A 15,875-nucleotide genomic window follows, 5' to 3' on the forward strand; every position below is an offset into this window, starting at 1 on the left:
TCGAGTAAAACTGAAGACCAGAAAGAAAAGAAAACATGAACTGACATTGGTCATTAGGATCAGGGCGATGAGTACGACAGAGCTCGGACACATGTGATGTTTGTTGGTGGGTTCTTAGTGACTGTGTGTTTGTCTCTCTGCATGTGGGACTCACGCCATGATTCCTGTCGTGAGCTTGAAAAACTTTTTGCATCAAGTACACTGAGCCCTCTGCAGTGAGCTACACTGACTGTGCATCCATGTCCTGGTCACATGACCCTCCTCCAAGCTGTCCAGAGTACAGAGACAGTGAGGGTCGCAGCCATACATCAGCTTTAAGGTATGCTGTCATATAAAAGCTCTGATCCACTGTTTCCAATGTCGACTCATGGCAGGTGTGCTCACACGTTACAACAACGCTGTCGTGATGCACACGTGTTCCTGAGCGCCTGGTTGTCAGGGCGTGACAGCTGCACCCTGAGATAAACAGAGTTTGACTTTTTGAACACATCAGCCTGCACCGCATGTCATGTGATGAGGACCAACCAATCACAGCTGACAGATATCTTTCCATCTTCAGTAAATATCAGTGTGTGATACATATGGAGGAGAAGTTGATGATGTCAGTGCAGAGCTGTCAGAGCGTCACATCTGTCGCACAGACACACAGGAAGTAGATCAGCTCTGACCTCAGGGTTTCAGGTAAACAGGCTGTGATATGGTGTTTGTTATGGTTGCTTAGCAACCTCAGATGCAGCCTGCCTCCATGCTCTGGACAGTTGGCACAGAGGAGGCACCAGAGTCACACAGAGCGCCTGACCTCATGTCTTCCAGGTGGTCAGAGACACAGCATGTGTGCAGCCCTTCAGAGTCATGCAGATGTTTTTGAAATAAGAATGCAGATGTTGACTGTGGTGATGGAGGCAGGTTGTTGTCCTCTGAGTGTGTGTGTGTGTGTGTGTGTGTGTGTGTGTGTGTGTGTGTGTCTATGTTATAAAGTGAAATCAATGTGTGATGAGCAGGGCTGCAACAGACGATCAGATCAGGTCCATTCAGAGCACAACCTGCAGTCTTTTCTGGCTCTAAGCTTCAGGCTGACGGCCCGACGTGTTGGACGGTCTTTGAACACAGCACCTGACCTCAGCGCACTGAGCCGCGGTGTTATGTAAGAGCAGCACGATGGCTGTGAGTTGAGACGGTGTGTGAGAACATCTTCATGACCTGTTGTTGTTGCAGCTTCTAATCACACATGGATTTGCACAGAGGCTTTATGTTCCACTTGCTGGTTCACAGTGACGAGGACGACAGGAGAGTTCAGACTGTGGCCACATTTAACAACTACAATGTTTGCGTTTCCCAGCACTGATATCTTTGCGTCTAATGAACACACTTCCTTAATCTCCTCGCCACAGCATTAGTGTTCAGTGTACAATGAGTTCAGAACAGCTTGTGAACCTGGAGCGTATTTACAACGTGGACTTTAGAGCTCCCACAGAGACAATAAAAGCTTTGCAGCACTTTAACACTGTGAGCTGTGGTGTCTTTAACGTTACACAGTAAATACTAATATCATGAAAACAGAGAGTCTCAGGCCTGTGCACATAGGTGCAGGCTGATTCCTCCTGCAGACGAGGTTCAGCAGCCGTGATGCACAAACTGACTTCAACAACAGCTCCACAGTGAGTGTGTGTGAATCCTGAGCTGCTTAGACACTTTCACACTGAGTCGTGACATGAGAGGCCTAAACTCAGCACCATGGAGATGCTAATAGCACGCGTTGTCATTTCTGGCCTCGGCACTTTAAAGTGAAACACAAAGGCCATTAACACGTTGACCATCTCTCCACCACTGAACACGTTCACGACTCATCAATCAGGACGAAACTCATTTCCTTCAGAGTAAAATAAAGTGCGGCCTCTTCAGTAAAGCTCAGCGCTGCGTTCATCATCATAAATCTGTTCTTTCAGAATGTTGCTCTGTTACATAACATCACCCTCACAGTTTCATGTTTGACTTAGTTTGTCTCTTAAACACTGGCTGCTTCCTCATCTGCTGCTCAAAGTCACATCTTTAATAATGCTTTACTTTTTGTATGATGTATGCTTATTTCATTTTATTTATTTAAAAACAGAAAACATATTGATTGATTGACTGATTGGGAACGCTTAAGAACAAAACTAGGGATGCACCTTAATATCAGTTTGTCATCAGTATCAGCTGACGACAGCTTTAAAATGAAACATCAGCATCGGCATGAAAACGTTTCTGCTGATGTGACGGACCAATGAGGTGATGCCTCAGTGATGACACTGTAATGAGGTGAAACAGATCAGACTGTGTGAGGGAGACTTTGATCCAAACCTGTTACAGCAGGATGGATTTTACAGTTTCCTTTGAAAATGTTACATAAAAATAATCACGGCATATTTTTCATTGTTTGTTTTGCCCGCTGGACATTTTGAAAAGTGTTGTGTTTTATGTGTGTGTGTGTGTGTGTGTGTGTGTGTTTTATGTGTGTGTGTGTGTGTGTGTGCCACCAGGACCGTCACAGTGTGAGCAGGCGTAATAATAATAATATGTGTGATGTTCTCTGCAGCTGGGTGGAAAAACATATGTGCATGTATCAGCATCAGCAATCGGCCAAAATGAGAGTTGGAAAATACCAGCAAAAATCCAATATCATGCATCTCTGATCCAATCGTCTGCAGCTCGTGCAGAATAATCCAAGTCTCATTTATCCAGTCAAACGCTCACTACGTCACAACACTCATGACTTCTCACAAAAAGAACCCTTCATCCTGTCGTCTGACTCTGAAGAAAGAAGAAAAGTTTCACTTTCAGTTCTGTTTTAACTCACTACACTCAGACTGCTTACTCTGCACAGCCGACAGTGCGACGCCCGTCACATGTCCCACTGACACTGTGGTGAAACAAGAGGCATCAGATCCTCACACACCATAATGTTATGCAGAACAGATCAAGTGCATGGTTTCCTCCACCTCCACCACTCTCTGACTCTACTGACATTAAACCTTTAAACACTCTCACTGAGTCATACAAACACTGAGGAACTCCACAGCAGAGCAACATTCAAGATTCACATTCAACATCTGCCCCAAACACTGAACTGCTCTTCTTCTGTAGAATTAAAGGAGGTCTGTCTTCTTCCAGCCATAAAACCTGTGTGCAGTCGACCTTCATGTCTGTCTTTGACCACAGAGACATTCTGTGTCCTGCTGCCACATCAACACTAACAGGACCAGACACACCAAACTGATGTCAGAGGACTGGCAGTGACGAAGGCCCCCTGCTGCGTCACCTGACGTCACTGTGTCTCGGCCAGCAAGCTGCACCTGAACACACCACGAGGACTACAGCCGACAGCCAACCAGCATGTGCAGTGCGTTCTGTGCAGGGCTGCAACGCTGTGACATTTTCACGGTGCAACAGTCTCTGAAAATGTCACGCTTTCACCGTATTACAGAGTTATGATCAGTGTGAAGGATCCTTAATGAAAACAGAAGGTTACTGTTGTTTAACATTTTATTACTGTAACTGAAACATTTTGTTCATGAAGTTTTGTAAAAAGTCTCCTCTTAGAAAATAACTCAAAGAGGAGATTTTCTGTCCAGTTGCAGACATACACTGTAAGATAACTATCTATTTCATGTGTGTGAGAGGAAACAAGGACACATATAATCTGGATGTCTGAGTGTCCTTCATCAAACACTCACTCTCCTGCATCCTAATGAACTTCTCTGTCCCACTTTATCTCTTTCCTGTGTCAGTTTATGGTGTAAATGAAGTTCGGTCAAAATAAAAGTCCTCTGTTTGGTTCATGTTCTAAGTGTGGGACACATGCACAGAATCTAAGTACTAATAACTCTCCATCTATGACCTCGTGCATCTTGGAGCTCTACGGCTCATCACAAAGGACTCATCTCATACTGATCATTGTGTTCACACTGTAAGATGGAAGAAACCAAACCACCTGACATCTCTTCAGGTTCTTAAATCCTGTAACGACGGTAAAAATGCAGTTTCTGTTGAACTCTGGAGATCACTCATCGTGACACAGCGCAGAACTGGTTTCAGGTATTTACACTGCCCTGAACACTGCCGTCAGGGGTTTGAAACAGCTTCAGTCTCTGATGGTTTTATAATGACTCTGAGTGTTTCTTTCTTTCTTTCTTTGTTCATGGTGCGGTCGTGTTGCTCCTGCTGAGTGTGTCCTTGTGTCTTGTTCTCAGGACTCTCAGATCTTAATCTGCCTGATTATGTTCATAAAAACAACAGGTGATCAGCATTTCTTCTTTAAAAGTTTACAATTAATCAGTATTTAAAATAGTTATAATTCAGTTTCTGTGGACTAATTGTTGAAATGATAATTTCAGTTTTAAAGCTTTTGTTTCCCTTTATTATTATGATGTCATATTTGTGTGCCACACCCTTAAAAACAAAGTGTGGGGACACTATGCTCTCTATAGAGCAATGAGCCACAGTTTCATTTTCCTAGACATTATGTCACTTCATCTAAAACAAAGATTGACCTTTACACTGGAGGGTCTGAGCGTCAATAGAGTCAGTAGAGTCAGTAGAGTCAGAGGGGTCCACAGCTCACCGGTGGAAGATTTTGTGAGGTGGGCTGTTAGAAATCTACTACTGCTCCATGTGGCCAACACCACTGAGATGGTGACGGACGCTTCAAACCCTCTGAGTGTTCTGGGAGAGGATGCTGACGACCTGAGCGTCCTCGTGAAGACCTGTACTGAGGCTAAGAGGATGATGAGCAGAGTCTGTTTCCTGAGGAAGCTCAGATCCTTCAGCAAGATGTAGACGCCCTGACACCAACTGACACCAGCTGACACCAACTGACCCACGCTGCATGAAACACCTGCTAACATCTGGCTTTTTAATGTGACAGGTTACAGTCTGCAAACACAACACTCAGGTGAACGCACTGATGTTGGAGACGTGTAGCTGCAGCCTCGTTCTATTTGTAGCCTGCACAACATGTACTTATGAACCACGCCCACCACTAGTACAGGACACACCCACCAACGTGATGGTTATCTGAGCCGTGCTACATATCACACTGTAGTGAACACACATGAGGCCAAAGAAACAAGTGACAGGATTTAACCCTTCCCGTTACCATTACCCCATGCACCTCTCTTTATAAGCTAATACAGAGCGAGCTGATGGCTGCCCTGCTGGCCGGTGTGGGGGGCAGGACTTCTTCAAATATTGGTGGTAAAATAAATAAACAAGTGTCTGACATGTCTTCCTCTTTCTCACCACTTCCTCCCCCCTCATAAACAGCAACCAGTCTCTAGATCCTCACTGCTCTATCAGAGGACTGTGGTCATGGTGAACAGCCTGTGAAGCAGTGTTTTACATGAAGTATCAGTATGTAACTTCCTCCTGACACCTGGCATCTCTCTGCCGTCACACCTGCATCACTGTGAGGTGGACCCCGGGCCGTGTGTTTGTTTTAAAGGGACTAATCTTTGACCAGTGTGTGTGTGTGTGTGTGTGTGTGTGTGTGTGTGGCCTCAGAGGACAGGCTGATAAAACAAACACGCAGGACAAACATTAGTGATGGGATCTGTCCAGGAAACTACACCGTCCAACAAGCTTACGATTAATGGAGCTGTGCACAGACAGACACAGACAGAGACAGAGACAGAGACAGGGACAGAGACAGAGACAGGGACAGAGACAGAGACAGGGACAGAGACAGGGACACGGGAGGTTCATTACACTGGGCTGCGGTGTCTTCTGTACGATCCGTCCCACACACAGAGACACACAGAGACACACACAGACACATAGGGATTGAAATAGCGCGTAGACGTGGCTAAAACGGGACCAGCTAGCTTCAGACTAACAGAAGATGCTAACTGTAGCTAGCATGGAGCGCCGGCTGCCTGTGTTATCAAACAGCTACATTAGCCTCCGTTATGTATACAGCCTAAAGCTAAGTTAGCACCGTTAGCTCTCATATATGCTCCGATGCCATCTTTGTGTCCATAAACAGTCCGGCTGCTCGGCTCCTACCTCCGGTAAACCCGCTGTTGTCTCCCCGCTCCTGGTGTCGGTCTGACCGGATCGGAGGTTGATGTCTCCGCGGACTTGTTATTTTCCTGAGGCCGACATGTCTGGGTGGATCCAGCGGGAAACAGCGCACTGATTGACGGTATACCAGGAGGCTCTCCGCGGATCCTGTAGCTCCTGTTCGGCTCCCAGTCCGACACACAGGGGCGCGGTCACGTGACCCGCCCGACGTGTTGTGTCACGCTCTGTGTTCGACGTCTTGTTGCCATGGATACGGATTATACGTTACTGCGTTGCGTTTAAAATATCTTTACGTTAGGGCTGAAGCCCAAAATATGCCAGGACCAAGTCTGCAATTACAATAAAATAATAAATAATAAAAAATAAACAAATAGATTTATTATTATTATTTATTATTATTACGATTTTTATTTATATATTTTTGTTTTGTTTCATTATTGCTATGTTCTGTGTGTAATGTTGAATTTTTTTTTTTTTTTTTTCATGTACTATGTTGTATTTGGCTGCAGTATCGGTGAAGAACTCGAGACACTGTTCAAATGCATGTTCAAAATCTTCGGTCCAGATTAACAATAAGGTTAACCTGTTATTTATTATCATTTTATTTACAGTCATAAAGGACCTAAAATAAAAAACAAAATACAGGTGGTCATTCAGGAATCATTCATACAGACATGGGGCCTTTACAACTTCACAGCATTTCACACATTATCTATTTATTTTATTTGTATTTATGTATTTATTTATTTGTAAATAATCATCTCATTTAGAAATGCAGAGAAATGGGACTAGTTTTCAAAAGATAGCATTTTCAATAAAGTTAATGTCTTGACTCTTACAATAAATAGTGATCCTGGAAACGCACACACTCACAGCAACAAAGAAAAAACTGACAGTTCAGAGCCCTTGAATAGATAATGCTATATTCTACGGCACTGTGACAGTTGTTTTTGTCTTTGGTACTCTTGTAAAAAGAGGAAGCACACTCACCTACAGGTCACCAAAATAAGAGCTGTAAAGTAAAACGGGTTTACTTTTATAATAAAACAGGAAATTCTTCACGCCGACTTTTATATTTATCGCAAGTCATATTATCTCTAAATATTAAATGTCAACTCTTGACTCAAAAATGCTGCAATAAAAAAAAATACAAATAATTTGTGCCTCTTTTTATTCATACCGGATATCCGGTTTCTCCGTTGACCAAAGCTAGCTTCACTGTGAGCAGGTAACAGGTTGTGAGCTGCACCTCAGGAGGATTAAACATCAGCTGACAGTGAGCCGGAGGCGACAGTCCGCAGCTGTTTGCGCCACATCTCTGCAAACATGACGGTGAGTCACTGTTACCCGTATATTAGCTTTAACTTAGCTTCAGGGCTAAAGTTAGCTTAGCATTCTGTCTCTGTGTGATGCTAATTAGCCTGGAAGCTAACTGCTGCCTGTTCACAGAATGAAGTTAATAATCGTTTCCATTGATCCCAGAAAATCGATTCTCTTCGTGGAGCTGATGGAGCAACACTTAGCACATGAAGTGAACATTAATGACTCAGCTCAGTTTTGATTATTGATAAGTTGGAGTCAGATCAACTTTATTGATCCGCGGGAACTCTACAAGTATGTGACTGCAGCTGACGTCACATCAGTGGTGTTGACTCTGCTGTCGTCATGTGACACTGTTTAATTGATATTAAATCTGATCTCAGAAAGAGATCTTCACTTACTGTTTATGGATGTGTTACAACAGGTGGTGACGTCATGAATTTATTGATTAAGTAAGGAAATAATTGTTCAGACTTTTATCTCTGACAAACAGTTGTTTACTTGATACACAGGTAAACATGCTGCAGTAGGTCAAGAATAGTTTTATGAACCAGAGAGTGCTGATGATAAAGTCTGACGACAGTTACACAACCTGAGCGTGCAGTGAGACACAGTGATGAATCAGGGGCTTACACAAGCCTCCACAGTGACTCAGCACTTTATTTCTCTCAAGTTTTCAAACTAAAGGATCGTTGTCTCTCTCTGTGGTCGGTAATATGACATCAGACCCTCTCATATCTGAGCAGTCTCAGCTTTCACCTTCACACAGAAGAGTTAGACTCAACTGAACAGGTCCTCTTGTTCCTCTGTCCGTCACACTGAATCAGAGTTTGGGTCTCGGTCGGCTTCGGTGGACCTGGGTCCAACACTGAATGTAAAGCAAGTAATGTGATGTGTAGTGTGTGTGTGTGTGTGTGTGTGTAGTACGTTTGTGTGTATTTATGTCAGACAGCGTACGTCTGAGGACTGCAGGACACATTTCAGACAGTATTCTGATAATAAAGTCAAATGAATGTGTCTCCAACAGAAGCACGAGTTTGAGGTGGAGATGACGTGCGAGGGATGTTCAGGAGCCGTCACCAGAATCCTCACCAAGTTGGGAGGTGAGACAGACGGCTCGTCTCTTGTTCTTACTCTGCTGTGAGAAGAGACAGAGACGTCAGTGTTTATGTCACAGTCCTGTGTGGTGTGTGTTCCCTCAGACCCCCCAACAACACAACACAACACAACACAACCCTTTAACACTTAAAACAAAACATCCTTTACATTTAGTTTTCTTTTCCCCCATGACGACATTGTTCTCTTAAAGGTAGTGCAGAGTTCACCTGCTGTCAGGTGAGAGGACTCACTGAGGCTTGTGACAGCTGCTCCTGCTGAGACAAGAATAAAAGCCTGCAGACAGCGTTTATTATTTGAATTCCTGACTGATCAAACATTGTGTTTAAAGATGCAGGTGTTTAATATTTTCACACATTATTATCTGTCTACGTGCTTTTGTCTATGAATATTGAGGTCGACTTTAAGAACCGACATTAGCAGTAGTTTAACTCCTCGTCTTCACTTTTAGAGGAGGCTGCAGGTACAGACCGAACCACAGTGTCATCATGCTAACAACAACAACAACAACAACAACAATCAGAAAACTGTCAGTTTATTTCAACCGTGGAGACGTGAAATCAGCAAACGTGTTTATTTTCAGGCGTAACTGTAACATTTGAAGACACTCGCTGGTCCGACCTGTCTGACGTCTCTGCTGTGATTAATTTCTGTTCTGTCGTCTCTGACAAACCTTCTGACACAGCAGCTGAGAAACATCCTGTTGTGGACGGGCCGCTGCAAAATGTGTTGTTGGCCACATAAAAGAAATCAATATCAGTTTGAGCGTTGGCTGTATTTGAATATTTTCACAGCTTTAGCTCACACACTAACTGGTCACAGCCACAGCAGACCAGTAACTCCAGTGTTCTGCTGAGTTAAATGTTTCTGTCAGTGGAGTCTGATGGTTTTGATTTAATGGCTTCAGTTCCTCTGATTAAATTCTGACTGACACCAGAGTGGAGCTGTGAAAATATTCTTGTTATAGCGAACACTTCAACAGTTTCTAGTGAGGCCTGTTTTTTAGGTGGCTAAAAACGAATCAGCTAAGGCAGCGTTTGCTCAGCTACGTTTTATTTTATGTACATGATGCAGAGGTTTATATGTGGAAGTTATTCTGTGCCTCTGCACCGGTGACCAGAGGCTTTATGTGTCTGGTTGTCCGTCTGTCCATCCCATCCTTGTGAGCGCCCCAGTGGAGCTTCTTCAAATTTGGTGCAAACGTCCACTTGGACTCAACTATGAATGGATTAGTTTTTGGATGTCAAGGGTCAACTTCACTGTGACATCATCATGTTTTCTGTCCATTATTCAGCGTCATATCTGGGGAACAAAAGTGCAAATATTCTAAATACATGTACACTGATAATAATAGTTTTAGTGAGCTTTTTTTTAGGTGGCTAAAATAGATCAAGTAAAGCAGTGTTTGTTCTGCACAGATTGATTTTATGCAGATGACAGGAGGGTTTTTACCAGTTAAGTTATTGTAAATAAACATTGTGAATCGGTCTGTGGCTTCGTCTCATGCTGAGATATTTGTTTCATTTGCTTTTCCTTCTAACTAGTCTTAGATTATTTCTTTATAATATCAGCAGCTGATAGGTACGATGTAATGTTGAATAAAGCTGCAGCTCTCTCCTCTCAGAGAGTCCAGTGAAAGTGCAGTTTGAAGCTTTTACAGGAGCTCACATGACATCACATCCCCTCATGACTCCTGTGAGTCTGACTCAGCCAACATGTCACCTGATGCTGTTACACTTTTATTATGTCATTAAACACACCTCTGTTTTTCTGGCTCGTACCAGCCTCACAGTCTGACACACTTCTTCCCTCAGAGCCTCTCACACTGTCACATCCTGTCATGATGCTACATTAGATTTACTTTGTTGGAGAACTGGAGCGTGTGATGTCGGCCTTACACACTCGCCTCTCATTCCCACAGTCTCCTCCCACTGAAACATCTCAGCAAACCAACGGAGGCTGGTAGAGAGTTGGAAATGTAAAGTTTGGATCAAACACACTTTATCTTTATGGATCATATTGACGCTGAAGTGACAGAATACCGTCCACACATGAGGCTTTCTCTGGTCTCTATACAGAGCTGGAAGGAATCGTTCATGTGTCAGAGTTTCCACCAGGAGCATGATGGGACATCAGCTCTGAAGGAGTCTAGTTGGAGTCTTTAAAAACCTCACGTCGTCCACAGAGTTCAGACACTTTAGTCTTTATAAAGTCTTGTAAAGTCTTGTAGTGTTTGGGAGGTGTATCATTCAGTCTGTAGGACACTGAGTGTCTCCACTGCTGCTGCCTCTTGAGTCCCTCTCTGTTGTCTGTCCTCTCAGTGGAGACGTTTGAGATTGACCTGCCGAAGAAGCTGGTTTGGATCGAGTCTGACAAAGACGTGAAATTTCTCGAGGAGGCGCTGAAGAAATCTGGGAAGGAGGTCAAGTACGTCGGCCCCAAATGAAGGAACCTGCGCCACACAGAACAGGTGACAGGACGGGGAGGACGTGTTAAACTTCACATAGATTTATGTTTATGATCTCCATAAACCTGCTGAAATCTGACCACCACACAAGATGGAAATTATTAATACTAACTTTATTAATACAAAAAGTTCAGCTTGATTCAGTCGACCATAAAGACAGAGAAATATACATGTTGTTGATGTGTGTCTGCAGCGTTAAATTCACTTGGTGTAACTCCTGCAAGTCGTGTTCATGATCAAAAATTAAACTGTTGACACAGCTCAGCTGACCTCCTCCATCTGTGTGTGTGTGTGTGTGTGTGTGTGTGTGTGTGTGTGTGTGTGTGTGTGTGTGTGTGTGTGTTTTCTGTAGGAAGTCACTGCTGCTGATGCAACATGAAGATTTAAGCTGGAATTCAAGTCCAATGGATCCTGAGAGACCTCCCTCACCCCCTCACCTTCCTTCCTTAGATGCCAAACCTCCATCCTTAAGCTCACACGCACAAAACCCCCCTTGGATGCAGATCTTCTGTCAGTGTTGTTTGTGATGTCATCGTGATGTCATGATGACATCATGATGCCATCCATCTGAAAAGAGAAAAAACCGTCTCCTTTATGTGCAGCATCATTCTCTCCATCCTCTGATTTAGTTTGTCTTCCATGTGATGGAGGATGAAGTGATGAGGTCATGATGTAGTGATGTCACCACTCTGGAATTTCCAACATTGATGCCACATGTCAGTCTGTGTGTTGTTTCTGTTACTCTTTAGTTTACTGCACCATCTGCGTCCAGCCGCTGCTCGTTCTATGATCACAGCTGATAACGCCGTCCCAAGTCAACAACGTTGCTGTGGAGACATTGTGCCCGCCCAGACTGGAGGGTGTAGCCATGTTTCCACAGTTGGGATGGCCTTACCAGCTGCAGTCACAGAAAGAGCGGCGCTGCCAGCACCTCCCAGCACCTCCCAGCACCTCCCAGCACCTCTGGCAGGAGGGAGCTCTGAAATGAGGGGCTGCAGACTCACAGGGTCAGTGGAGGACTAAAAGGAAATGACTCATTAAATTTCACCTCATTTATGTTTACTTCTTAAATATTAGTAGTTAATGGACGTCAGGCTACTGGAACTAAAACTGAAATCCCTATTCAGTGTGAACATGAAATAAATACAACAAGACTGTAACCTGTCTTTACTGAGTGTCAGAGAACAGAAACATTCACAGTCAGGTCCCTCTGTGTCCAAACTGCAGTGAAGATGAAACCGTTCAAATGATCTGAATCATTATTGCTAAATTAGTATTTGTGATGTCACTGTTACAGTTCCTCCTCCAACACGGGGGCCTCAGTCATCACTCACTCTCCTATATCCAGATTTATTTACAGATATTTAGAGAACAAAGTCAGTTTTTATTAATCCGATCCTTCCCACCGTGTCACTTCTGTCACATGATGTGTCACGTGTTAGCGTGATGACTGACAGAGGCAGGGTTTGATCTTTAATCTGACGCCCAGCTGTAGAATCAAACATCAGGACGTTCACACTCCGATCTGAAACACGGCTGCAGATTTCCTGGGCTGTAAAACACACTGAATGATCAGCTGTGACCTTCACTCACTATTGTTTCACATGTTGGATCTGACATGAGTAAAGACGATGTGTAGATCTGCACCGAGGGGGACACTCAGTCCTCCTCCCTTCAGGGACCATCTGCTGGACATGAATTTATCTAACTGCCTCCTTTACACTACGATGACTCATTAATACTACAGCTCATATAATCATGTTCATATCTCTGTTTTCTGTTCAGGACCTGAAGTGTTTGTTGATTTAGTTATTTTGGGGCGAAGACAGGTTCCCACCCTCTGCTGAGCTTTTGTAATCATCTGAATAAACAGTGTAAACACACACAGGGGAAATAAAACCTCTTCTGCCTCACCACAGCAGTCGACTGCTTTATTACTGGCTCTAAAGCTTTACTGGGATTTTAATGCCTCTGATAGTAAACACAGGGTTTGTAGTGTTTAATAAAAACAATGACAAAAAGCTGATTATGGTTGAAGAGAGTTTGTGAGCAAGACGCAGGAAAACAGTCTCTGTGAGGTTCATCTTCTCTGTGCTGAAGATCGTTTATAGAAACCAACGTCCAGTGTGATGACAAATAATCATTAACTCATAATACAACTAAAAAAAAGACTTTGTATTGAAAAATTCTGACTTAGTCAAAATAATGATTTTGTATCTCAGAATAATGAGTGTCTAAACATAATGACTGAGCATCAGAACATTTTGACCATCTCAAGTCAGTGACTTTGTGTCTGACGACTGACGTAGCATCAAAACATTTTGACCTCGTGTCTCAAAATAATGAGTTAGTTTATAAAATGAGAGGATGTCATTATCTAGAAAAAAGTTTCTGATCATTCTGACTTACAGGATCTTTTTTTATTTATTCATCATTGGTGGGTTTGAGCTTCTGTAACGTGTGTGTGTGTGTGTGTGTGTGTGTGTGTGTGTGTCCTGATACTGAATGAGACAGAAAGAGCTCTGGTGTATGTTTGATATGAGAACATGAAACCGTCACACAGCTCTGTGTGCTCAGTATGTGAGCGTGTAACATGTGAAGGACACGTCACATCAGATATGCTGGTTTCCATTTTCAAACATTTTCTGTTTCACATTATGAAGAAGAAACAAACACACCGTTTACATTTAAATTTACGTCGACTTCAGCTCTGCATTAACACAGTCATCCCGCACAGACTGATGGAGAAACTTCTCCTCCTGGGTTTAAACCCCACCATTTGTCACTGGGTCCTGGACTTCCTGACTGAGCCGCCCCAGTCAGTACGTGTTGGGAAAAACACCTCCAGCTCCATCACACTGAGCACCGGGTCCCCTCAAGGGTGTGAGCTTAGTCCTCTGTTGTTCACACTGTTGACACACGACTGTGTGCCCCAACACAAAGACAACCTGATCATCAAGTTTGCCGATGACACGGCAGTTGTGGGCCTCATCAGTAAGAAGGTACAGGGAGGAGGCTGAGCTGTTGGAGCGCTGGTGCAACGACAACAACTTGGTGCTAAATGTGGACAAAACCAAGGAAATGATAACTGATTTCAGAAGGTCACAACCTGAGCATGCACCTCTCTGCGTCTGCAACCAGGCAGTGGAGAGGCTGGAAAACATCAAGATCACCAGTGACCTTTCCTGGTCTGACAGCACCAGCTCACTGGTACAAAGAGACTTGACTTCCTGAGGAAACTCAAACAGGCCTCACTCACCACCAGCATCCTCACCACATGTTACAGAGGTGCAGTAGAGAGTGTGCTGACCAATGGCATCTCCACATGTGAGGCTGACAACAAAGCTCTGCAGAGGGTTGTAAGATCTGCAGAGAGGGTGACTGGAGCCTCACTCCCCTCAGTGTGGGAGATGTTCCTGAAGCGTTGCAGGAACAGGGCTCTGAACATTGTGAGGGACTCTGAACACCCTCTAAGCGCCCTCCTCCAGCTGCTGCCCTCTCAGAAACGTGACCGCAGCATAAAGTGCTCCACCAGCAGGCTGCTGAACAGCTTCCTGTGTCCAGCTGAACTGTTCAAACTTTATTCTGTCTCTTATTTATTCACTGCATTAGTTTTTATTCTATTTTATCCAGTGTGTTGCCAAATGAGGTGATCCTGGAGAAACGGCCTGTCGTTTTGTTTTTACAAGCAAAATGATAATAAAGATTTGATTGATTGATTAAAGGAGGTGACTGAAGTCCATCAGTTGCTTATTGATTATTATCTTTAAAGTGATCAACTGATCATGTTGGATCAGCAGCAGAACAGCGACATACAACATCACTGAGTGTTACAGAGGAGCGGTCGGATTAGTTTCAGATGTTTGTTTTCACCTCCATCATTTAACCATGTAAAGGACAGACAGTCAGAGCAGGAGGGAGCAGTGATGAGGACAAGTTACAGCCAGGACTCGTCAGGAAACATCAAAAAGAGTCAGTGTTCCCGCAGACTGACCTGATGACTGACCTGACGACTGACCTGATGACTGACCTGACGACCCTGTGTTTTCTGACACTGTGTCAGTGTAATCATCCTCTCTGCTCATCCCTCCTGACAGAGTATTAACACCAAATGTCAGTTCATCTTCTCTGCTGTGATGCCACAAACAGACCCCATCACACACACACACACACACACACACACACACACACACTGTGAGCTGCAGGTGTGAAACTGTCCAGGCTGTGCTCTGCTTTAACCACCGGGTGGCGCTGTGTGATCACCATGTCTCACTGTCTTTTCATTGGTTTGAAAAATGCAGTGTTTTCAGGTTTAAGCCGGAACTTTGCTGAAGAGCTCGACGAAGAAATCAGAGTCAGCTTCTCTCACACAGTGAGGAGACGTTAAATATTTAGATTCTTTACACTGCTGAGATTCAGAAATCTAAAGTGTGTGTGAATCAGAAACAAAATTCAGATTTATTTTACCTGAGAAGCTAAACTCTGTTAATGTGGATTAAACAGGTGTGACTCTGATTTATTGATCTGTTATTGAATCAGTTTGAACTTTTGTCCTGATCTGCTGCTTTGGGAATCTTAAAGTGTAGCGTGAGAGAAAGCTGCACCTGCTCTCAGATTACAGGGACCACACCTGGTCAGAGAGAACACCTCGTCCCACCTCCTGTCCTGTGGGCGGAGCCACAATGTACCTGGGCTCAGGAGCTCCACAGCTCAGGGCTCCTTCATCCCTAGCACAGTCACTATACAGCCATGCAGCAGTGTTGCAGAGAGCTGAACTACACACGTGTTGTTACATGGTCACATGTAGCAGTAGCTTGCGGCAGGTGCATCACCTCTGTGTCAGGCTACAATCTGATTTGAAGTTAAACAAGGACAAACTTAAAGAAAACACTTTATTGATGCTCCAGATGTGAAG

The 15,875-nt window shown here is 43.9% G+C and overlaps 2 protein-coding genes across 3 annotated transcripts in view; one reads left to right on the plus strand and one right to left on the minus strand.

The window, feature by feature from the left end:
* Positions 1-6,239, minus strand: part of slc36a1 (solute carrier family 36 member 1) — a 59,001-nt gene extending 52,762 nt beyond the window's left edge. The window contains exon 1 of the mRNA XM_033621851.2: positions 6,040-6,239. The gene's annotated coding sequence lies outside the window, so the exon portion shown is untranslated. The remainder of the gene's footprint in view (positions 1-6,039) is intronic.
* Positions 6,240-7,242: 1,003 nt separating this feature from the next.
* Positions 7,243-12,877, plus strand: atox1 (antioxidant 1 copper chaperone). Of its 2 annotated transcripts, XM_033620350.2 has the most exons (4): positions 7,243-7,389; positions 8,405-8,480; positions 10,815-10,963; positions 11,313-12,877. In XM_033620350.2, exons 1-3 carry the CDS (start codon positions 7,384-7,386, stop codon positions 10,937-10,939), a joined length of 207 nt encoding a protein of 68 aa, XP_033476241.1. In that variant the 5' UTR covers positions 7,243-7,383; the 3' UTR covers positions 10,940-10,963; positions 11,313-12,877. The 2 variants fall into 2 exon arrangements, with proteins under 2 accessions (XP_033476241.1, XP_078025731.1); XM_078169605.1 differs by lacking the exon at positions 7,243-7,389 and having other exon boundaries at positions 8,390-8,480.
* The last annotated feature ends 2,998 nt before the right edge of the window (positions 12,878-15,875 follow it).

The sequence above is a fragment of the Epinephelus lanceolatus genome, chromosome 7 (assembly GCF_041903045.1).
Source record: "Epinephelus lanceolatus isolate andai-2023 chromosome 7, ASM4190304v1, whole genome shotgun sequence".
Lineage (NCBI taxonomy): Eukaryota > Metazoa > Chordata > Actinopteri > Perciformes > Serranidae > Epinephelus > Epinephelus lanceolatus.

Bases quoted from the DNA above. Each gene is read 5' to 3' on its own strand.
- atox1 (XM_078169605.1), top strand. From the start codon at position 8,390: ATGTGTCTCCAACAGAAGCACGAGTTTGAGGTGGAGATGACGTGCGAG. The intron at 8,481-10,814 runs GTGAGACAGACG...CTGTCCTCTCAG, and splicing joins AATCCTCACCAAGTTGGGAG to TGGAGACGTTTGAGATTGAC.